This window comes from Sardina pilchardus, chromosome 12, assembly GCF_963854185.1.
Source record: "Sardina pilchardus chromosome 12, fSarPil1.1, whole genome shotgun sequence".
NCBI lineage: Eukaryota > Metazoa > Chordata > Actinopteri > Clupeiformes > Clupeidae > Sardina > Sardina pilchardus.
Genome location: NC_085005.1, coordinates 24,581,256 through 24,604,479, shown reverse-complemented (window position 1 = coordinate 24,604,479; position 23,224 = coordinate 24,581,256). Strand labels below are relative to the sequence as shown.

The 23,224-nt window shown below is 44.4% G+C and overlaps 3 protein-coding genes across 3 annotated transcripts in view; 2 read left to right on the top strand and 1 right to left on the bottom strand.

Moving 5' to 3' along the window:
* elp3 (elongator acetyltransferase complex subunit 3) overlaps positions 1-960 on the top strand; it is a 21,434-nt gene extending 20,474 nt beyond the window's left edge. Inside the window, exon 15 of the mRNA XM_062551019.1 lies at positions 139-960. Within this exon, the coding sequence (XP_062407003.1) occupies positions 139-215 (77 nt within the window). The 3' untranslated portion in view covers positions 216-960. The remainder of the gene's footprint in view (positions 1-138) is intronic.
* Positions 961-3,088: 2,128 nt separating this feature from the next.
* si:ch211-63o20.7 (Serine/threonine-protein kinase pdik1l-B-like) lies at positions 3,089-8,894 on the bottom strand. Its single transcript, XM_062550673.1, has 4 exons — positions 8,757-8,894; positions 7,360-8,071; positions 4,776-5,001; positions 3,089-3,887 (listed from the first exon to the last, which is right to left on the bottom strand). The coding sequence occupies exons 2-4, from the start codon at positions 7,969-7,971 to the stop codon at positions 3,655-3,657; spliced, it is 1,071 nt and encodes a 356-aa protein (XP_062406657.1). The 5' UTR covers positions 7,972-8,071; positions 8,757-8,894; the 3' UTR covers positions 3,089-3,654.
* Positions 8,895-13,216: 4,322 nt separating this feature from the next.
* Positions 13,217-23,000, top strand: pnocb (prepronociceptin b). The gene is made up of 3 exons (XM_062550297.1): positions 13,217-13,339; positions 19,572-19,804; positions 22,272-23,000. The coding sequence occupies exons 2-3, from the start codon at positions 19,682-19,684 to the stop codon at positions 22,959-22,961; spliced, it is 813 nt and encodes a 270-aa protein (XP_062406281.1). The 5' UTR covers positions 13,217-13,339; positions 19,572-19,681; the 3' UTR covers positions 22,962-23,000.
* Positions 23,001-23,224: the final 224 nt, after the last annotated feature.

Below are 23,224 nucleotides of genomic sequence, written 5' to 3'. Positions count from 1 at the left end.
TTATATTGGTCCTTGCCAAGTTTCATACTGCTCTTGGTCTACGGTCACCATTGTTATATGGATCTAAGCCTCTGTTGAGTTAAAAAATATATATATGTTGGCTTCCTCTGATTAATCCCCATGCTGTTTCTCTTACAGGGGTAGGAACTAGGAACTACTACAGAAAGATGGGATATGAGCTAGATGGACCGTATATGTTGAAGCGCCTCGATTGATGGCCTCCGGAGAGGTTGGACAACACCCAGGATACTCTTTTATAGACTCTTTTTTTCATGGCCCTTGAGATACCGACGCGAAATGAGGAGAGGGGTGGCTTTATATACTCAGCAAACGCACATTTTGAGGCCTTTAAGTGAGAAGTCTGCATGGCTGGTGGTGCCTTAGTGCAGCGGTCATGGACATTTCTGTCAGTGGAATTGGGGACTGAGAAGGTAATGTCACCACAACTCCACAAGAGTTTGCCCGTCAACAGCAGCACAACAAAACCCACTTCCAGTCATTTTTTGCAGCCCATTATGTTATCCTGTATTTATTTAAGGGGTTATTAGGCTACTTGGATTGTGTGTCATAAAGATTTTGGTTAGTCCATGTATTTGAGTTGTTTGCATACAATCTGCAGACTTCTTATTTGCTGCGGTCTTGTAACATTCTCTTTGACAGCAGTACACCTGCTGTTTGTTTAATGAGTCGATGTATAGGGGGAAATTGAATATCCGCAGTTGAGTGAACCTAGCTGTTACGTAAACGCACAGAATCTTTTGGGAAGGAGGCAACTGGGTTGCGTAAGTAAATCCGTGTTAATCTTTGTCCAGTTCTCTTCTGAAATTACATTTGTGCATCCTTTAACTGGAATGTACTAATTGTGTTGAATGCCAGTGCTGGCAAAGAAAGACATTTTGGGTGGTCCAAGATCATTCAGGGGTTTTCAGTTTGCCTCAAATAAAGTCTATTAATCTGAAATCCGTGGTGTATGTGTTGGTGCTATGGTATCTGACAGCTACGACCAAAATGGAGCAAACTCATAAGCCTCCCTGTCAGGACTGTAGATGATATGTCACCAAATCCATAATGGGTCCCTTTTTTCACTTGGCTTAACATTTCACTCGAACTATAATATGGTTACCATGAGCTCTGCAGCATCGCTGGGGAGACAGATAGAAAAGCCTCCCGGCCTGATGGTGACTTGGATAAGCTTTTTCCTGCTTCATTTGACACCTCAGTACAGCAATTACAGCTCCATCTCGAACTCAGTGCACAGTGAATGATGACCGAATGCTTCTAAAAGCTGAACCATGATGGGCCTCGTCACTGCGACTGTATTTGGAAAAGTGTGTCATCTGGAGATCGTTAATAGTAAATCCATGAAATCGCTCGTGCATCTAACACACGGCGCTGACACCCCCACCCGCACCTGTTCTCGCGCTCATAATTTCCCGGAAAAGGGGTCTCGTCGTGACTTTGGTGCGCGCTTAACATTAAACTGGGGATGCCCCAGAAAAGAAGCAATGAAAGTCCTCAAGTTTCTTCCCATGTTTTAATCAAAATAATGCGCACATTCTTTTTGTGAGTGTCCTCGACTCCAAAGTCATTTCTTACTCCGCTCGTATGACACGCTGATGCCAGGCACCCGAGTGAAGATTAACTCCACGAGCGAAAGAGCATGGTGCGTGATGAAGTGCCAACACACTAACGGACGCCTGGGAAAGCCGTCTGGCCATTTCATTTACGAGCCGCTGATGCATGAAGAAAAGGGCAAGGTGCGCCCCGTGAAGGAAATGTCATCTGCGTGATCTACTAACAACACTCACCGATGCATCATATCGTGCTGAGACGGAAGTCACCGGGTCATTCACCCTCGCTGCCCTTTTTCTGTGCCCTGTTCCCCTTTGCTCCAGTCTGTCTACACTTTTCTCCCCATCAAAATAGCACAATGCACCAGTTTAGTTTCTCTGCAGTGGTATAATTTCAGCAATGGTCACACCCTCTAAACCTCATAACTTGATAATGTTGTATCAAATGTATCACAGTGTGGTGAAATTCACACGATGCAATTGCAACGGTTACGCTTCCTCCGCAAATCTGTTTTGTTATTATTATTATTATTATTATTATTCATAACAGGGATCTCGTGCTGCTTTACTATGTATTTTTCTTCCTCTCTCTCTTTTTTTTTACAGAGGCTTCTTAAAAAGCTGTGCCAAACCACACGCAGGGCTCTTAACCCCACTGAGAGAATGGCACCCTTGTTCATACACAAATAAATTGAGCCTAACCAGTCTGAGAGGAACTCCATATGTTGCACATCAGTGTTGGTACGCACCCGGTAAAACCAGCTCGTTTTGAAAAAAGCCAAATGAGACAAAATGTGAAAGCAAAATGTAGCGTTAAGAACAATGGCAGCACAGAGACTCAGATTAGTGTGATGGGGACCAGACAACCGATCTGTGTGACACCAGAATGACAGATGAGAAGATGAAGTGTTGGTTCTGATTTGCAGCAGCGTTTTTTTTTGGCCACACATTTAATATCCTGAAGAAATGGAATTGTCTTTGGATGGATCTATCTGTTCCACTGTCTGCTCTGCACAAACAAAATGGATTTTCCACAAAGGAAGGAGAAAAAGAGACCTCACACACATTTCAAGTGGCTGAGACGGAAGGAGGCAAACTTTGTGTGCATGCGCGCACAAAATACAGAAAGGATATCTCCCGTTTTCATCACACAAACACTTCATTGTCCCTCAGGAGATGGAAGTATTTGCCTGAGAAATGCAGTTGGACATGCTCAGTCTACAGAGGAACTTCAAAGACCTCACAAGACAGAATTGTAGATTGGCGTCATTGCTGTGAGCGCAAGAACTTGTGCAGGGTTTCGGTGTGACCAGACAAATTTCCCTCATTTCCTGCATCATGTTGCTGAAATTACACCATACATTTATGTGACAGGAGTCAAAAGAAACCACCTAATTTGGCAGAAAATATCGGTCTTTTGGAGGCAAATGAAATGAAGCCGTAGCCCAACTTCCTTAACATAGTGCGCTGGAGAATTTTGCAATAAAAGGAATCTAGGAATCAGACACCAGGCAAACTTGTACATACACAACCTGTTTTTATCCATTCTTCAATAAATACATCCAAGCTCATTAAAACACAAATGTAACAATTGTGTGGTTTAACTCATTTTGCAACAAATGCAACAAATGTTCTTACAAAAATTCACCAGGACCCATCACGATCACTGGTGATTTACAGTGTAGATACCATTTAAGATCAAGTATCCAGTGCCTCAGATATGCCATTTAATAGCCTATGTCTGAGGTTGCAATTCAAGCAAGCAGAAATCCCTTTGGTCAATCCCTTATGTACAGCCACTTTCTCACCACAAGCCACTGACACGATGTCAGTGAGCAAAGAAGGGGGGGGGTGTACATTTTCTGTTTCCTGTACATGGATTAAGTGTTCTGGACTTTTAAGAGAACATTTAATGGAGAGAACTCCACTGAAAAAAAAGTGCGTCCTCTAGTTTTTAGGACTAAACTTAATCCTTAAGGAGGATTAAGGAGTCCAATAGTGATGTCCTGCTAGTCATTCCTCCGGCATCTGCATTACGCTGTAAGTGAGAGTATCCGCCGTAGCCGCCGCCGCTATCGCCGCCTCAGTGCTGCTTGAGGGCGTTCCGCAGGTACCCCTCCAGCTGCTGGGCGCTGGGCCGGGCGTCCGGGTCGGAGGTCAGCATGTGCCGCAGCAGGGCGCAGGCGGCGGGGTTGGGAGGAGGGGGCAGCGGCGGAGCACGCTTGCCCTTCATGGGGATCGCCAGCTGCAGCTCGGGGTTCTGGCACAGCGCCTCACCCAGGGGAGTTAGCCAGCGGCCGCGCACAAAATACGCCCCTATATAGAGACACACACACACACACAGACACAGACACACACACACACACAGACAGACAAGGACACACACACACACACACAGGCAGAGAGATAGACCAGCACAAAAAGGGACACAAGCATACAGACAAGGACACACACACACACACACACACACACAGACAAACACAAACAAACAAACGAACAAAGCCAAACAGACAGGTAGGTTCCATTAGATACAGATTCACAGTTAAATTGAATGTGACTCTTTACAACAGGAATGGACACAAACAACTTTCCAGTAAAAGATGTTCCCTCTCACACTCACTTACTGACTCACTGAATGACGGATCACGGCATGACGCGGAAGTTAACTGGCCTTAACAGGACCCTGACCTTTCTGTGATTCTAAACCAGCAGTCCGAGTAAAAGCCTCTGCCGCCATTCCTCCTTTCTGTTCACCTGAATTTCCCCTCAATTATAGTTAAGTGTTTATCCTTATTAAGTGACTCCATGCAGGAAATGTGCACTGTATGTGTTGTGTTCTCTTTAAAAGTTAATTCACTCATTCAGCCTTTATTTATTTTTGGAGGTACATTGAGAGTAGTCTTCATTTTCAGTGAGGCCAGGATTACAACAATAACAACAAAAGAAATAGACTAAAGTTGTAGTGAAAAGTATAGGCCTACAAATGAAACAAAACAAAATGAAATAAAATAAAATCAATAAAATTGAAGAGGGGAATAGTGATACATACATGAAAATAATATAAAAAGTAAATAGATAAGTAAACAGGTTCAAACTGACTTTGTGGGGTGCCTTGCTCATTGCAAACAGTACAAGCCTAAATTCTAAATTTAATACAAAGCTACTCATACTCAATTACAGTGTATCTGGTATAGTCTAACTCACCGAGCTGTTCATGTGTGCATCCATCTTCCAGAAAGGTGATTCTCTCCAGGACGGCCCAGAAGAGGACCCCCATGGAGAAAATGTCCGCCTGAGCTGTGTAGTTGAGCCCAGCCCACACCTCCGGGGCCATGTAGAAGTCTGAGCCACACGTGGAGGAGAACGCCGGCCGAGTTTGGTCACCTTCCGACAGACGCTCGGTCATTTTACTGAGGCCAAAATCTGCCACCTGTGAATTTAGCAGGAGACGGGCGATGTTTATACAGACACATATGTCAACTGGTTGTATGGGTAGGAAATGTAGTTATGACTAAACTCCACCATTAGACTTTGGAATGTTTTGGAGAAGTGGATTTTCATACAGTAATTTCTCATGAAGAACATGAAAACTGTGCCCAGATTAACAAGATTCATGCTTCTCATTTCTCCATGGGTTTTTACCCAAGAGGCTCTCTGTATAGAACCCCTCTCCCAATTGAATTCAACCTTCAAACCAATCAATCAATCAATCAGGAAACACTGATTGACATTTTCCACCATTTTCTACCATATCATAGACCAAACAACTAATCAATTAATTGAGAAAATAATTGATTTTGAAAACAGTCTTTAGTTGCAGCCCCAAGCTTCTAGAACTCTGAGCGCTGAGCAGATGTGCACATTCCTCATCCGTGACGTGTTTACTGGGTCATTTTCCCACCATCGCACTCATTTGCATCAGCAATCTCCAAAGGTCAATTAAAGGTTCAGCCCGTGATTCTACGTGACGTGCACATGTGGGGTTTCGTGTGCTCCCCAACAATTGGGACCGTGCGTCTGCATGACGCGTATCTTCGACATGCAAATGTGTGCGGAGCAGCATGATACTTGCTTTAGTGCTATGGGTAGGGTCTATTTACCATCTGTCACTAAAGCAACCTTTGGCAAAAAAACCCCATCGGCAACAGAACAGCCTACGAAAGGATTTCACTGAGGTTAATCAAGCAAAAGGTCCTGGCAAACTGATCCAGCCCTGGAATCTCAAAGTTGCTTTGTGAGCACAGAAGGGAGGATTGCAAATGTGCTAGGCTGAAATCTCAACGTTTCACCAAATCTTAGGAAGTATTCTTGAACATTTTGCAACAAACTACGAACGCTACCTTAGGTGTTGTTAGTTATGGGGTCAAATGACGTACATTTCATTACCAGACGTTCTGTCTATCTTCACCGCCAAATCATCCCCTTAATGGGCATTGGATACCACCTTATCACCATCTATTTTTTTAAAGTATATTTTTTGGGCTTTTATGCCTTTAATGATAGGATAGTGAAGAGAGACAGGAAGTGAACGGGAATCTAACCCGGGTCGCCGGCGTGCGGTGCAGGTGCCCCAGCCAGTCGCGCCACTGCCGGGGCCCCTTATCACCATCTAGTTCTGTTTCTTTCATGTTCTAGAAACAATACGTGGATGGGGAGGGCCAGGCGACGGTGGCATGGGGTGTAAGTCGTGATCATGTTCACGTCAGTCACATCAGACTGTGATTTATTCATGGAGTTGTGCATCGATGCATGATCCCCTTTTTTTAAATTGATCAGAGTTCTGTGACACTGAGGGGGATCAATACTCCTCGAATCAAACAGAGCAAGTGGGCGTCTGTGACGCGACCATACGGCCCTGTGTAAATACAAAGAACTTTTAACAGAATGGAGTTTACGATCCATTTCTTTATGCAGACGTATACAGAGAACACAGAAGAGTCTTTCAAAACACTGGAAATTACTTCCAGCTGACAGAGAGAGTTAAGATATACGGAGACATAGGCTATACCCTCAGGGAGAGAGTACCCCACGGTTATGCGTCAGCAGAAGCTTGCTCTTAACAACTGGGCTTCGGTGAACCCACACTTGTATGTGCTAGAAGGTAATTAAAGGCACATTTAGTGATGGGGGGGGGGGGGGGGGGGGGGGACAAAAAGCAAAACGTAATCAATTTTCCCATTAGACCATCCTTTGCCTGCTGCTGCAAGGGAACGCAATCTAATTCAAATTAATGAAGCGAGGAATCGATTTGGGTTCATAAAGGTAGCCAGTTGTTGAACATTAATAGAACCAATTAGCCTGGTTGACATCAGCCCCTTCAATATAACTGTAATAATACCCAATACCACCTGGCAACACAATACATACATATATACATTATACCATAATACCGTATCAGTAAACATGTCGTCTTCTCCACAGCAGAGAACATAGTTAAAATGTGTCTTCAGATAAGTCTACTTGATAATATTCTACAGCACGTTTAAAAAGTAAACTCTTACAGAAACAGACTCCTTAACATTGCCAGTAACTGACACTGTGACGTATTGCAACAATCCTGTTGCCAAGGACTGGCTGCATTTCAGCTAGGTTTAAATATGATGATAATTATGTGCATATCATAATTTTTATGATACTATTGTGCAAGTTTCAGTACTCTTGATTGCTACTGTTTTGATATGGGACACTGTCAAAGAGGCACTGGTGTGTGTGTGTGTGTGTGTGTGTGTGTGTGTGTGTGTGTGTGTGTGTGTGTGTGTGTGTGTGTGTGTGTTCTGTTTCACTTTACCTTAATGACGGGGCCCTTTTTAGTAAGTTGCACCAACACATTATCGGGCTTGAGGTCGCGGTGCACAATACCCAGCCCATGCAGAAATGTCAAGGCGCTGCTCAGCTGTTTGATCACGCTGTGGTTGCGCTCCGTGTCCGGCGGCCTGGACAGTATGAAGTGGTTCAGATCACCGCCTTCACAGTATTCCATCACCAACCACAGGGCGGAGCAACGACGGGGTACGACCTCGGCTGTCGGCTGCATAGGTCTCTTGCGGGAGCGAGGGTTTGTGCCTTGGGTACTGTGCTTTTGACCCGAGGCCAAGGTGCCTTTCAATGCGCTCTCCACCAAGTCCAGAGGTAGTCTGCCGGGTTTAAGTAGCTGAAGCGTGTTTGGTCCTGTCTGTGCGAGGCAACTGTGCAAGGCAATGACGTTCGGGTGGTTCTCGGCCGTTGTTCTCATGACCCACAGCTCCTGCAGGTACAGCTGAATGCCTTCGGGGTTAACGCACGGCAAACGCTTGATAGCCACCCTGTCTCCAGCTCCTTTTTCCAGACCCTCGAACACCACGCCGTAGCTCCCTCGGCCCACTTCCCGTTGTAGAATGTACAATTCTTCCATTTCTGTCATATCTGTCTGTTTCTACTTTGGAAGTTGCACTAAGGCACTAGAGAGATCCAACGTGTTATCATTCAATGAGCAACGTTGAGTAAACGTAAGGTTAACGTACCTGTGAAGAAATACGTGTAGTGTTAAACATGTTGTAGGCCTACTCAAACAGATCAATTATGAGATATCATTCAACTAGTAGAAAATCCAGAAGTTGCATGCATTGAAACTTGAAATTTGAATTGAAATGCAGTGGTGGTTGTTTTGTTGTGGTCAAGCAGCTTACTGGGATGAAATAGCAAACTTGCATAGAGAAATTAACGTTATAATGCAGAGCCATCAATGTGGTTTGCAAGCAACCATGCATAAATGTAACGTAGGGTTTGATTGACAGAGTATTACCGTGAATCGGGATGATAAGAAAATGAGCAACAGACGTTATCAGGACAGCAGGGGGCTCGAAATAATAGAAATGGGCTGACGCATCGATAGCTAATTTACCGTTTGCATAGAGTGACAGTTGTAACGTCATCGGGTGAGTTTAGGACCTAAACGTTCACCAAGTTTCACGAAAGTGACACAATATGTGTAGGAAAGTTTGATAAAAACTACGGACATATGACGTCCAGAGTTAAACACAGAGTGCTGTTGACTATCGATACTTTTAGCTAACTGAGCTAGCAGCTAGCCTCTACTTTGCTAGCTTACCAGTTTTTCACCATTCATAACGTCTGCTCTAGATGTTAGTTCTCGATACTATTTTACTAGTATACTGTAATTGAAGTGAACAGAAACTATTAACTTACCCATGTGCCAGTGTGGGTCTATCGCACTAAAGTTGTACTCTATCGTCAAGTCACAATAGCTTTTTTGGTCAAGTGAACAATGTTTCAAGTTAAATGAAAACACTGTTGCACTGACAGTCTTCCGTAGTTCAGATATTCCCGCTTCACGCACGCAGATAACAACGTTCTTTCCCATTGGTCAAAGCGCACTGGGTGTCCAATCAATGACGCTTACAGTAACAACGGGTTTAAAGTATCCAATCAATTTAAACAACAAGAGATTGTGTCCTTGTGTCACTACCTTTTACAGTCTCTGGTCACTACAAACACAAAAGCACGCAACATTCCCACAGGTAGCTAAGCCTGCGGCATTTAAAAACGTAGCCTGTTGACCTACGCTACGTTTACCGTTCACCATTTGTAATGTGGGACCCAGTGAAACTAGAATCAAAGCTGTACCCTGTCATCAAAACTGGATGTCTTCTGGCAATTAAATAGTCTAGGCCAATATGAAATTGGTGAACGGTCATATAGGCTAAACGTAGGTCTATAGGCGACTCTTACTCTTGTCTCAACAAATAGGCAAGGGTAGATTGCTCTAAGATGGGACATTTTTTGCTTTATGTCTGACTTCTGTAGTTTAGCCCACAGGGACTGGGACACCTATGTGGCTCTTTCCCAAAGTATGAATACCAGTGAAACTATGGTAAAATCAAAGCTGTAGGCTCCTGTCATCAAAACTGGATGTGGATTGAATATCCTGTCCTCACATTGAAGCCTAAACTAAAGTCAGAAAAGCAAAAAATGTCCCATCTTAGAATAATCCACCCGTGCCTAGCCTAGGCCTAGGCAGCTATTTGTTGACACAGAAAGACTGTGGGAAAAAAACAGTGACATTTCTATCACTGGCTTGGTCTAGCCAAAGGCCTAAATAAATATCTCTGTCACTTGCTGAAAACGATTGACAACTTGGTTATGAAATGACTCAGTCCTTTCATTTGGAGACATTTGGCCTGTATTTCGATTAAATGTCAAGATGAGTAATGTGGGTGCAAGCCTTCACATTTAAGCTGAGCGTTGTCACACATTTCAGAACCTCTTTTTTCAGGCGTCATGAGAAAAAGCTTCAGAAGCCTCAATGCTTTTGAAAGTATGTTGTTGTAAATTAATCATAGGCCTAGAGAGGAATTTATGTTGAGTTACAAATTAAAGGGGTCAATTCTGCAACCTAAACAGCCTTGCCAGCCTATGCATAGGCCTAATGATTTTGTGCGGTTCCATATGGATTTACAAGTCTTATTGACCAAGACCATTATAACAGCTTTAACTGTTATCCCCATGCTGTTTCTTACATTGCAGAAAATGCTTAGGAACACACTATTCCACATGTTCCCTAGAGTGGTTCCTCTGCACTGTGATTGCTCAGTTGCTCAAACGGAAGCGTCTCAGACTGAAAATGCGTCAATGGAGTTTAAAAGGCGTTCAGCTGTGACGTAGTTTTCCAGCACTGTGCCATCATGCCACACGTGCGTCCTTGCGGTGACTGGCAGGACCTGTGAGTCAGTCATTTTACTGGGGTTTGAAATTAACCTCTGTCCCAGTGTTTGAGCAATATAGATTCCATCAGTCTGATCCCCATATTCTTCATTATCCGAAGTTGATGAAGTCAGTCACGCTTTGTGCCCTCTCCCTTATTCCATAGCCGTATATCACCTCATCTGCTGTCTTGTGTGTAGGCTACTGCACACATCACACAGAAGATTGTCAGTGCATATTTTCATGTCTTTGTTATCCTCTTGTTTTTTGGTATACCGACCCTGAGAGACTATACTGAAAGAAAGACATGCACAAATACACTCCACATTGTCTCACTGAAGACATTTTCTGGCCAGAAATTCATGACTAGTTGGTGGTTTCCTTCTGCAGGCATCCTAAATCTGAGTTTGTCATTTCACTCACAAGGTTAATTAGTTGACCAATGAAATATGACTTTTAATTTGCACTTAGATTGAGGTCACAAAATCATGTTTATTTCTTGGTGAGTTAGTCTATTTAGGCTTATTTATTTATTTATTTATTTACTTAGGAAGAGATTGTATGACTGTATGAAGAAACATTGAATGTTGACTTCAGATGCATTTCAATTGACCCTTCTTAGGTTTCCAATCATCTCTAATGGAATCAGCAAGTTTATGAGGCAGTTAAGAATATGTTATGATATGCTAAAGATAACTCATGCACATCAGAACATCATTTTAGTCCAAGGTAAATTTCCAGTCATATATCAAGGATACAAGGATACAAAGATACAAGGATACAAGGAGTTTTATTTGTCACATGCATATCATTACTAGTAATGTGAAATTGGTGAAATTAGTCAGTTCCTTCACTCAGCAACCTTAGGATGACACTGCACATTCAGACAAATGTGCAGTGGTCTCTTAATTTTCCCCAGAACTGTGTGTGTAAATATACATATGTATATGTGTTTGTGTATTTTGATGTTGCTCTGTATATTTCCCCTCAGGCACCTGCTCCTGGTTCAAGTTGCATTACCGTGATTATCAGAGAGGTCTCTGCTGCCAATGACAAGGAATAGTGCATTATACTTCAGTCCAGTTGCCCCAGGTGATTCAGGTTTGCTTCAGTGAATTTTACTGCTTGCACACGAGACTTTGCACTGATCCCAAGACAGTGGCACAGACACAGCAGGCACAATCCAGAGAAACCAAAAAATGCATGTTTATCCAATTTGATGTTTTCAAGGTCACTGTTAGTGTTTTCTGTTATTTTAATCTGTAGTGACCTCAAACAATCATGCTAGTTGATCCAAATGATTTGTTTTGTACTGCATATTATTTGCTGATGTCATAAATTAAATAGATTGATTAGCAGACACTGTGACACAGCACTAACACTGACAAGTTGACTTTGTGTGAAGAATAAAATATTATTTTAGTTTGAATACAATATGTATGCCCAGTGAATATATCCATAAAAAGACATCAATCATACAAAATATGTATTATACAACACTCAAAGTATACGCTGTATTTTTAGAGAAGGAAATTGTTTGTATTTGTTCTGAATATTGGTTCTTAAATGATGCAGCTTGATTAAAAAGCTAATTTCAAGTATGAACATGATTTCCCCTCTAATCCTGTCATTCACGTACAAAAATAAGAGTGCATGGTTATAAAGATCAAAGCTTGGTAAGAAATATAAGCTTATCTAAAAATATCTTTCATTTTTTCCCCATCGTAATTCTAAGCCATGGAGGGGGGAAAAAACGAAGGAGTCCACCTGTTTTTTTTTTTTTGCTGAAAGGAACGCAAACATGCAAAGGCTGATTTCCCTCTGTATGACTCTGTGTGTGTGTGTGTGTGTGTGTGTGTGTGCGTGTGTGTGTGTGTGTTTTCTCTCCTTGCATGTTCATTCACCCCAGGGTCACACGATCTATGGTTGTTTTTCAAAACAGTAACAACATTTAGTAGTAACCTTTGGCCACACTGGCCAGTTCTGTCTCTCGAGCAGCCAGAACAACAACAGTAGAATGATCTGGAAAAAAAAAATCTTCCCGTCAAATTTGTATCAAAATATTATACATGGCATACAATGAATCATACTTCCTCTCCATATGTGTCCCCCCCCCCCCTACATGTGACTACTGTGTGGTTTGCCATATCTTTTGCCTGTGTTCCAATTTCTTCCCTTGGTGGCATGGCTGACTCTGGCCAGGGACCCACAGAGTCCATTCTACCTCAGGGAGCTTTTGTTTTTCTTCCTGATGCAGCTTTGAGCAGCCACACTGCTTTAACCATCATCTGTGTTTTGAGCAACCCTATCTTGGGGTCAGCTAATCGCAAATAGAACCTGGAGAGCATCGTTTCAGTTTCTTATCGGGTGATTAGGTTTAATTGCTTTTTAATAGGCCTTTGTATGATGTGTCCTCTCGTTTCTTGTTTCCCTTGCTTTCTTCAGTATCAAGTTATGCTTTCTTATTAAGGTTTAAGGTATACACAAACACACACACACACACACACACACACACACACATAGCCTAGAGGTGTGTCTGTCAGTTAGAGAATAAGGCTTATATATTTAGCCATGTTCGGTGACTTCTTTGGGGGGAGGGCGGGTCGGCGGAGTGTGGGAATCTAGGGTCGTCATGACGTCAGTGGCGGGGCTCAAACGTCAGCGTTGAGTAAGGGATGTGTGTCTACTGAGATGTGCGTGCATAGTTACACATCACATGCCCCCAACCCCACCCCTCCCCTCCCAAAACCTCTCCTCGCCACCCCTAGTCTATGGAGTCTTCTGCGTGTGTGTGTGTGTGTGTGTGTGTGTGTGGGTGTTGGAGGGGGGTGGGGGGTAGGGTATGCACCAGAGGAAGGGGTGTGTTATTATAAGGAGCCAGGAGGGGCCTCAACGACATCAGATGCCCAAACCCAGAGGAGAGAGAGAGAGAGAGCGAGAGAGACAGAGCAAGAGAGAGAGAGACAGAGAGAGAGACAGAGTAGAGCCACCACTGCCACAAGAGAACATCATATACAAGGCATACACTGAAGACACACTGGGAGTGCTTATTTCTACTGCTATCACAGGTAAGGGTGATTCTTGTGTCTTGATCTGTTTATGTGTGTGTTCTTGATCTGTGTGTGTGTGTGCGTGTGTGTGTGTGTGTGTGAGAGAGAGAGAGAGAGTGAGAGAAACTGGTGCTACTTACTGATGTGTTTATGCCTCGTGCCAAATTATGTCAGAAGTTGCTCAGAAGGGTGTGAGAAACAGGATTTTCTTTAAAGAATGTAATGGAGATGTAAGACGGGAACTGAATCTTGTTTCTCTTGTTTTTACCTCTTGGAGATACCCAGTGCATACATACCCTCGACGCGCTCCTCTGTGGATATAAACTAGTCCTCTGTGATCTAAGTTAATGACCTCACTGGCTTTAATTAACCTCTGGTTTCCATTAGGCATTGTTTTTCCCCCATCGTCATCACCTACACAGTTTCACCTCCTCTCACCTCCTCTCACCTTCCTCTCCCTCTTTCTCTTGCTCGTCAATCATGCCATGCTTGGCTGGGTGAGGTGGAGATCTGGAAAGGAAATGCTGTCGTTTCTGATTTTCATGATATGCAGCCTGCGTTACACACACACACACACACACACACACATACACACACACACACACGTTCACACACTCACACAGATGACATATGACATTCATGTATTCATGTGTTAGTAGCATATGTTACAGATACAGGTAGTAAAGTAAAGTACAAATATAGATAGTATTAAAGTTAAGGGGGTTTTAAATACAATGATATGTTCCAGAGAGATGTGTTAGTGATGGATACAGGTGGATACTGAAATGGAAACATAATATTGTATTTTAATAGTAAATCGTTTTCAATATCTTTTGTTTTGTTTTTAAAGTTTGAATACTGTCCCTGGCTCTTCAAAGCATTTCCCATCCTCTGTAGTAGACACCTGTTCTAGGAGGAGGGGCAGCTTCTGCCTTTATTGTGTGAATGCATGCAGGATATGATAAAATGATGAAGGTGTAATAATTATTCTAAAAAAAGTTGGCCAATCAGTCAGTTTCACAGTCTCCAAAGACTTGCTTATGCAACAGCCACATTTAAGACTCTGAATCTTAATAGGATGCTATTGTTGCTTATCAGCAACAGATGCAGCGTGGTCCATCAGTATTCAAATGGCTTTTAATTTCATGGGTAGGTTTATCAGGAAGTGATTTGTGGCTGTGACGATTAGTGTGTGGAAATCTAATCCTTATGGTCTGGTGGGAGAGTTTAATCACATTCCTATTAAAACTGATTCCTTTCTTGGTTAATTTCCACCTGAACCTGCGGCTAATTCTTGCTGGAGATTTTAGATGTGGGGAAACTTGCTTCAGTTAGGTCAGAAAATACAGTGATGCCTTTCTTCTTTTTTGCCTTGATTCTTGAACCCCCTCCCCCCACGCACATATACACACAGCCTGACTTTTTACATTTGTATGTATCACAAGACCGGTGTTCAGTTTAGTAGGGACATTGTTGGTCTCATTTTGATATGATAAATGACACAGGCACTGTTATGAAAGTTAAGATGAAATCATTCAGTGTATGCTTATCAATGGCAACTGCTTTCCCCATCAACAACAGTGGAATAGTGACACCCAAACGCATCATGGTAGATAAGGCTACTTATTCAAATTGCTTATCATCAAACACGGTAATATCTAAAAAGCCTTTACTTGGTGTAGGCCTCCATTTGTGTGTGTTTATTGCCCTTGTGATTCCTAATTATTACCTTTCTCAATAATGCCTGACAGCAGAAATGCATGGTGTCTATTTTGTCAAAGCCCCTCTGCATCCCTCCTTGTCAGGCTTTAATGTAGACAGTCACAGGAGGCAATTTCCATAATTGTGCACACTTTTTGGCTTTTTCCCTTGCACACAATTTCCCCTGCGTGTCCACTCTAAGTGGCCCATTGTGCCAATGAATTATTCATATTCATACTTTAATGGTATTTCCACAAATGCCTCCCCCTGATGAACTTGCATATGACATAGTTCCAAATTCCAGTGAAGTAATCATGGGTTGGCACTAAATGAGAATTAGAGGTTTTAAAATAGCATAGAGCCTAGCCTTAATACTGCTTTACAAAAACAATATAAGAGAAAGCACATTTATACACCAGAGTGCTAATACCATTTCCTTTGCATCTCCTTTGAAAGGCCCAGGCCCAAGGCCCAGGCCCAGGCCCAAGCTTTCAATATAGCTTAGCTAATCACCTCATTGTTTTCAAACTTATTCTACTGGTCGGCCATTTCTACAACCACACATAATTGCCTTGGTGAAATTAACTGGATATATTCGTGTAATTTTATTCATTCAGTCATTCGTTAGTTTATTTTGTGATGTGATTTATTTGAGCCTATAGGCCTAGCTTTTTGAGCCATAATATGGCATGACAAAGTCAAATGTCAGATTCCTCGTGGACTTCAGGCTTCAGCATATTGTGCAATTTCAGAGAACAGGTTATGGCCACGTGAAATTGCAATTACATGGAAATCTGTCATTAAATGGCATGTCTGGATAGATGTTCACGGGTCTACTTGTGGCCTGGCTGGACTTTAAGCCTGTGTTTGTCTGAGTTTCATCATTTAGGCTAATCGCACTCAAGAATGATGGAAAGGTGTGCGCAACGACGGCGCGAGACCGACGCAAATGTCAAAGCCACAGATCACACCACCAGCCATCGACTCCTTCATTAGTACCGTTATTATGACATCGCTCCTCGTTCGGACTCTCGGTCGTGAGGCTCCAGATGATTGCAATCGTCAGCGCTAATGGATAACCCGAAAGGAGACGATAATCTCTCCAAATATGATTGCGAAATATAAGCGCGGTCCCTGAGGCGATCAATATGTTTTCAATTAAAATACCTACGTGAATCGGCTCTCTATGAGTGAAAACCATTCTGACAATGAAGACAAGCTCGATTAATTCAATATGACGACTTAATGGTGACTGAATTTAATTGATCGTTGTATTAGAACTGAGGGGAGCAGCGTGTCTGTTCTTTGCGTCAAGTCTGTTTCCAACACCATTTGTATTCAGGTTGCGGGCGCTTGTTGAGATAACACTCAGACAGAAAAGTTTTTGCCTGAAAAGTAAGACATTTCCTCTGCGGGTGTTTGGCAGCCCATGGAGGTTTGAAATGATTTTCCCTCATTTGTATTTTCGCAGTGATTAACAACTGCATTTGCATTTCTTAACCAGCAGACAAAAGTGTACACTCGCACTACTTTCCTCGGGTTTCTGGCGAACAAGCCTTTTAGGCCTTCTTCCAGGGACTGCATTTGCAGAACGCAAAAACCCAATTATGTCTGTGTGGGTGTCTCAAGGCCAACCAGTAAATGTTTTTGACCTACTAGAACTCCACAACACGTTTAATGACTGACATCACCACTGAATACATTTACTTTTCAAACTGTCACATACTGCCTCCCAATTAACATGCAGTGCGAGTGCGACACCTGTGTAACCAAAGATACGGCGGCCCTGTCAGAAAATGTTTGATTATTGTTGCTCTTTGTAGCCCTCCCTCCACACACAGTGACTGTGAATCATGTTTATCTAAACGCTAGCACGGTTGTGAAATGGGAAGGGAGTGGGGCTGTTTACCGGAGAGGTGATACCATCAGGTGGCTCCTCTCTGGGAAAACGGGAGCCAGACACAACTAATCGGATTAAGCACATTCACACGGTTTAGCCATTTCACATCTCACCCCACGGGAAGCTCTTCAGATGGGACTTTGCAATCGGTCCATCTCAAACAGGAGCGCGCGCACCTTCACCTGCCTGCGTGTGGTGACGTCAGTCTGATATTTTGAGAGCGCAGCCAAGACACGAATCAAAAGATCAATGTGCTTTCGAAAACAACGGGGTTCTGTAAGACCCTTGAACCGATTTTTTTTGTAATGTCTCCCTTCTTACTTGAAATAGCAAAGGGCCAAGGAATTGACTAAAGAGTGAGTTGTTGTGAGACTTAACCAAAGATGGGGCCCTCAGAAGATTTGAGCTGCATGACTACATTTAGGTGCATGAAAGTAGAAAATTGTAAACAAATATGATGTAAACATGAGTAGGAACCTTCGTAATTCGTACTCTTACCAAAAGGTAGAGAACAACATATGCAGACATGACAATGGAAGTCAAAAGCTCAGAGTTGAGTCAGGTCATATCATAACCAACAGCCAACAACCTGAATATTGAATCTCTGCTTGAATTGAATATCCCATTCAAACACATTCAATGGAACTATAGAGTGAGAAATAATAATAATAATAATAAACTCTCCTATCAAGGCAGTTGTGTAAAATTAATCAAGTATTATTAATGGCGCATGAGGGGCTTGCCGCTTGGAGGCCATTTTCAATCATCTCCGCCATCAAAACCATAGACCATTTTTTTTAAGCCTGGTCTCTTTACAGTAATTGCTGCAGTTGGGGTCCTTGTTTGATGGGATGCTGTGTGGAATAGGCATTAACTCCTTCTGTGTAGAAACATCCTTCTGCTGTTGTTTTGCTTGGCGTCTCATGCTGTTTGCAGGGGTAAAGACAAAGATACGCTCAATGCACACACAATGCAATGCAACACACTCAATAGCTCTTATCAAGGCTTCATCTGCAAAAGCACCGCAACACACAGACACAGACACACACACAGACACAGACACACACACACACACACGCACACACGCACACACGCACACACACACACACACACACACACACACACACACATACACACACACACGCACACACACACACACACATACACACACACACACACTCCCTCCCCCACCCCACTCTCCTCCTTCCAACTCTAATCCAATATGACTAATGCACTATGTTGGCCAGGGGAATGAGTCAGTGACTGGGCTGTGTGCCCCCCCCCCCCCCCCCATCTCACAGCCCCCACTGTTGTGCCCCCCCCCCTCTTTTTTCCCTCTCATTTCCTCCTGATTATGCCAGCAGCTTTTATTCTTCTGCCAATTAAGGGCAGATGATGAGTTTGGCTGATGAATTTCGGGGTGGGGTGGGGGTGGGGGTTGGGGGGTGCACGATGCACAGAGCAGCTGGTGCATGCCCTCCGCTATGAACTACTAGCGTTTCATTGGTGTAAAAACGCCAGCGGCCTGAGAAAGAGACGCAAACGTTGTCTTGAGTGACGTGCCTTGAAGTGAACATTCCCCCCCCCGTGCCAGTGTCTTGAGTTGAATTGTTTTGTCTCGAAACACATTTCGTTCGTCTTGGTGCGAAAATTCTGTCGCTGGAGGAGATGCACCTGGCATTAGACATCAGATGGAGAGGCAGATGCAATGCAATGCAGAAGGAAATATTGCCCATTTCTGCACACAGTTAAATTCTCAAGTCTTTCTATTAATTGCAGAGGAATATTGTGTGGTTGTCCTTAAGCTGTTGCTCGCATACACAAAGTTTTAATAGATTCACACAGCCACTCTGCTGAAACCACTTTAAAACTGGATATGAATGACTGTAGGGGAGATTTTTTAAGTAGTGGTGGCATTGGGTTCTTTTGTAGCATCGAGTAGTGATTAAAGTACTATTTGTCAGTTTACAAGCTGTCTTCACTGATGTAGTAAACAACAAATTTAAACAACAAGCACAGAGTATGGGCAATGGAACCCATAAAGCTTGGGCACACGGAGTGTCCTTTAACATTGGCCTCGAGCTTGAGGTTGTCTGGACTTATTTTGCCCACACACAAATTGCTGTGCTCTTCCACCCAAAGGATTTAAGATGTTTTCTCCAGATAGCGCTGGCTTATCTCTGCCAATCAGAAATCAATGGCATCCTTCACACCCTGGGCGTGCACTGATATGTGTGTTTAAAACGGGCCTTGCAGTCACCATTGAATGTGTGGAGAAGCTCAACATACAATGACTGACAGAGGATGTTAATCCTTTCCTCCATCTTTGTTGTCCTTTTGTCCTCTTCTCTTTGCCTCTCCTCTCACTCCTCTTACCCCTACTCCCTTTCTCTTTGTCTCTTCATCATATTCTCCTCTCTTTCTGCCATCCTTTCCCTCTTTTCTCCATCTTCCATCCCCTTCTCTCTGTCATTTCCTGTTCCTCCTCTCTTTTCCATTCCACTTCCTGCTTTTTTTAAACTTTCCTCCATCTCTTTTACTTCTCTTAACCGTCTCCTGACATCCTTTATCTGTTTCCCTCTCTCTCTCCTCTCCTCCCCTGCCTCTTCCTCGCCCCCCCCCCTCTCCCCCCACCTGTCTTCTCCGCAGACATCTTGCCCCTCAGCCTCTGTGCGCGTGTTTTAGTCCTCCCATCCCTGCTGCGTCATCGCCGTCGTCGTTGTTGTCGCCGCCGCCTTCGCCATTCGTTCCCGTGAGCCATGAAGACGCCGCTCTGGACCCTGTTGCTGCTGAGTCTGGGTGCCCCGGCGCGTGGAGACTGCCAGAGGGACTGCGTCTCCTGTGGACTCCTCCTTCCTGAGCACCAGGCCTTCAGCACACTGGTGAGGACTCCCAGCCCAGCTCATCACACCCCTTACACACACACACACTCACACACACACACACACACACACAAACACACACACACACACACACACACACACACACACACACACACACACACACACACACACACACACACACACACACACACACACAGCACAGCTCACAGCCCACAGGCCTGCCCCGTGTCAGACCTTTTCGAGCGAGCAATTTATTGGCAAGATGAGTTTTTCTTTTTCGGTCGCCCTCAAGAAGATTGAAAAATGTTGGAGGAACCTTCAAAACTGTGCAAATAGTGTGCCTGAAGTCTGCTTGTAGTTGTCAATCAAGCCCAAAGCTCACAACCATTTGATACCTTCCAGTACAAAGACGCCAACCTTTTCAGTCTTCATAGAGAACATGTGGATATGTTTAGCAACTCAATCTAGCCTCCATTTTCATGGGTTAAAAACACAATTTGTATTAGGGTTATTGTTATAGGCTATCAGTAACCCCCGACAAAAGGACAGAAACAAGGATGAAACAATATATACACTATACTCTCTAACTTACAATGGCCTAAGAGAGAGATGTGGAGAGAAAAGATAACGTGTTTGAACTAAGGTAGTATTTTTTCCAGTATGTCCACCAGTCAGCATGGAGAACAGAGAGGGATCAGACTGATTGCATCCTGCACAGTGATTGATTTTAGATAGATAGATGGCTATCTCATATACAGTACATTCATGCAAGAGTAATCAATGGGCTGTTCAGAGCTGGATGTGGTTGTTAACAACTACTTGTTGAACTGTTGTTCGAAGTAGGTTTAGTCAGTAGCTATATGACTTGTTGTTTAGAGGCTCTGGGCTTCTTCTGAAGTGAATCTAACAGACACTACAACACACTGAACGTTCGCGAGACTGCGGAAAACAAGTTCACTTCTGAATTAATAATGACCGTGTCACGTCGAATTACTAAGAGGACACAAATAGAGTTTTTAATCACCCAAACATCGGACAAATATTGCCGTGTAAACAACAAGAGCGGGACATTTGCTGAATGGTCTTGAGTCATGCTAGTTTACTTTTGGCAGGGGTCCTCTGATGGCGCAATAGTTGCACCAATTTGGCTAACGACCACAGAGAGACGACACAGCTGTGCTACCCACGGAGAGCGCGGGCGATATCTGCGGCTAATTGGCTGTGGAGCAGTTATCAGCTGGCAGAGGGACTGGTGGCAGAGATTGACACTTAGCACAGAGAGGGGGTGGATAGGTGGGTGGATGGGTGGGTGGATGGTTGGTTGGGTGGGTGGGTGATCTGATGGTGCCAGATGTGGGTCCCTGGGGCCACTGTTTTCCCCTCTTCACTGCAGGGATTGAAAGGGCACAAACCTCATTGAGGAGTAGCACACACATACACACACACACACACACACACACATAGGCACGCACATACGCGCGCACATACACACACACGTGTGTACACACGCATGCATGCACGCGAGCACATACACACACATGCGCACGCACACACACACACACACACACACACACACACACACACAAAATCACAGATGGGGTGTAATCAAACAGGGATACAAACGTGCATGAATATACATACGTGTAGATGTACACACATTTTGGCACATACAAAGACACACACACACACACACACACACACAAACACACGCACACGCACACACACACAATCTTTGATGAGCTCACACAGGGATACACATACACAGAGGCATGAAAACTCATGAAAAAGCATGTACACATTTTAGCACATATAGACACACACACACACACACACACACACACACACACACACACACACTCATACAGCACACACACACTTATTACCCTCTATTAGCGTCTGTGGAAATCGTGACTCAGAGAGAATCCCCTGCTGTCCCCATTATATCTGTAATGGGTAATAAATTTCCACAGATAGCTGCCCGCTGCTTCCTCATCTGTCTGTAATCGCGATATACAGCGGTGGATCTTATACTGTCTCTCTCTCTCTTTCTGTCCATTATCACGCTAAACTGGGTTGGGTGTTTTGCTATCTTTCCATTTCAGCTGTGTGCATTGAGCATTAATGCACACAAAAGGACAAAATGGATTTCAACTCAAACACAAGCATCTCTAACAATAATTAATGTTATTCCACAATCTCTCCTACCCATTTGCTGCCTATACTGACATCTCATAAAACACTCTTACATACAGACATAAGTATACAGTATAGTTCCGTACTTCCATCCTAAAAATGCACAGAGACACCATATACATTTATATTGCAACACAGACAACACGCGCACACACACACACACACACACACACACAAAAGCAAATAACTTGAAGTTCACTTTACATTACCATTCTGTACATGGCTTTGTGCCCATGACACTTAGTGAGCCATTAACAGGCCCTTTTTTACGACAGCTTCAGACCCCTAACCCTCCTCTCTGACCCCCTGTCAGGTGTGCTTGCTGGAATGTGAGGCCCAGATGTCCTCTGCACTGACCTGGGACCTGTGCCAAGCCACCGTGAGCCAGATGCCTGTTTCTCGCCAGCTACACGAAGGGGCCATGACCAACCGAGATGACTACAGCGGCCCTATGAGCCTGGAGGAGGGCGAGGAAGAGGAGATCAACCAAGAGGAAGAGCAACAGCAGGAGCAGCAGCAGCAGCCGGGGGCAGCCATTGAGACCAGGGCCGCCGAGTGGTTCCGATCCGCGCTCGAGGCTGAGCAGGTCCGGGATGCTCTGGTGGACGAGGAGGAGGACGAGGAGCGGGGGCGGGAGCGGGACGGCAAGGCGTCGCCAGACCGCCAGGGCGTGTCGGGGTCCGACCTGGAGGCGGCCGGCCTCCACCTGGCCAAGCGCTTCGGCGGCTTCATCAAGGGCCGCCACAGCTACCGCAAGCTGGTGGGCCGGGACCTGGCGGCGGGGGCGGCGGCGGCGGCGGGAGGCCCAGGGGCCGAGGAGGAGGAGGGTCGGCCGCTGCAGAAGCGCTACGGCGGCTTCATCGGCATCCGCAAGTCGGCGCGCAAGTGGAACAGCCAGAAGCGCGTCAGCCAGCTCCTGCGGCAGTACCTGAGCCTCACGGGCCGCCCCGGCCGCTTCAACAACCTCTCCGCGCCCGGCCTGCGCCGGCCAATCGACCTGTAGGCCGCCACGCCACCCCCCCCCAACTCGCCATCCGAGCCCCAGTCCACCGACCGTATCATGACCCTTCCCACTCGCCGTACCTCAATTCTGTGCTGTTCTGGCAGAATCAATGCTAATGGTCCCATTCCACTTCCCCCCCCCCACACACACACACCCCCCCACATAGTGCCGCAAACAAACAAAATAAAAATGGAAGAACACATGGATATGGGATTAAAAGCCTGACCATTATAATGTTAAAAAAAATTAACCAAGGAATGTTC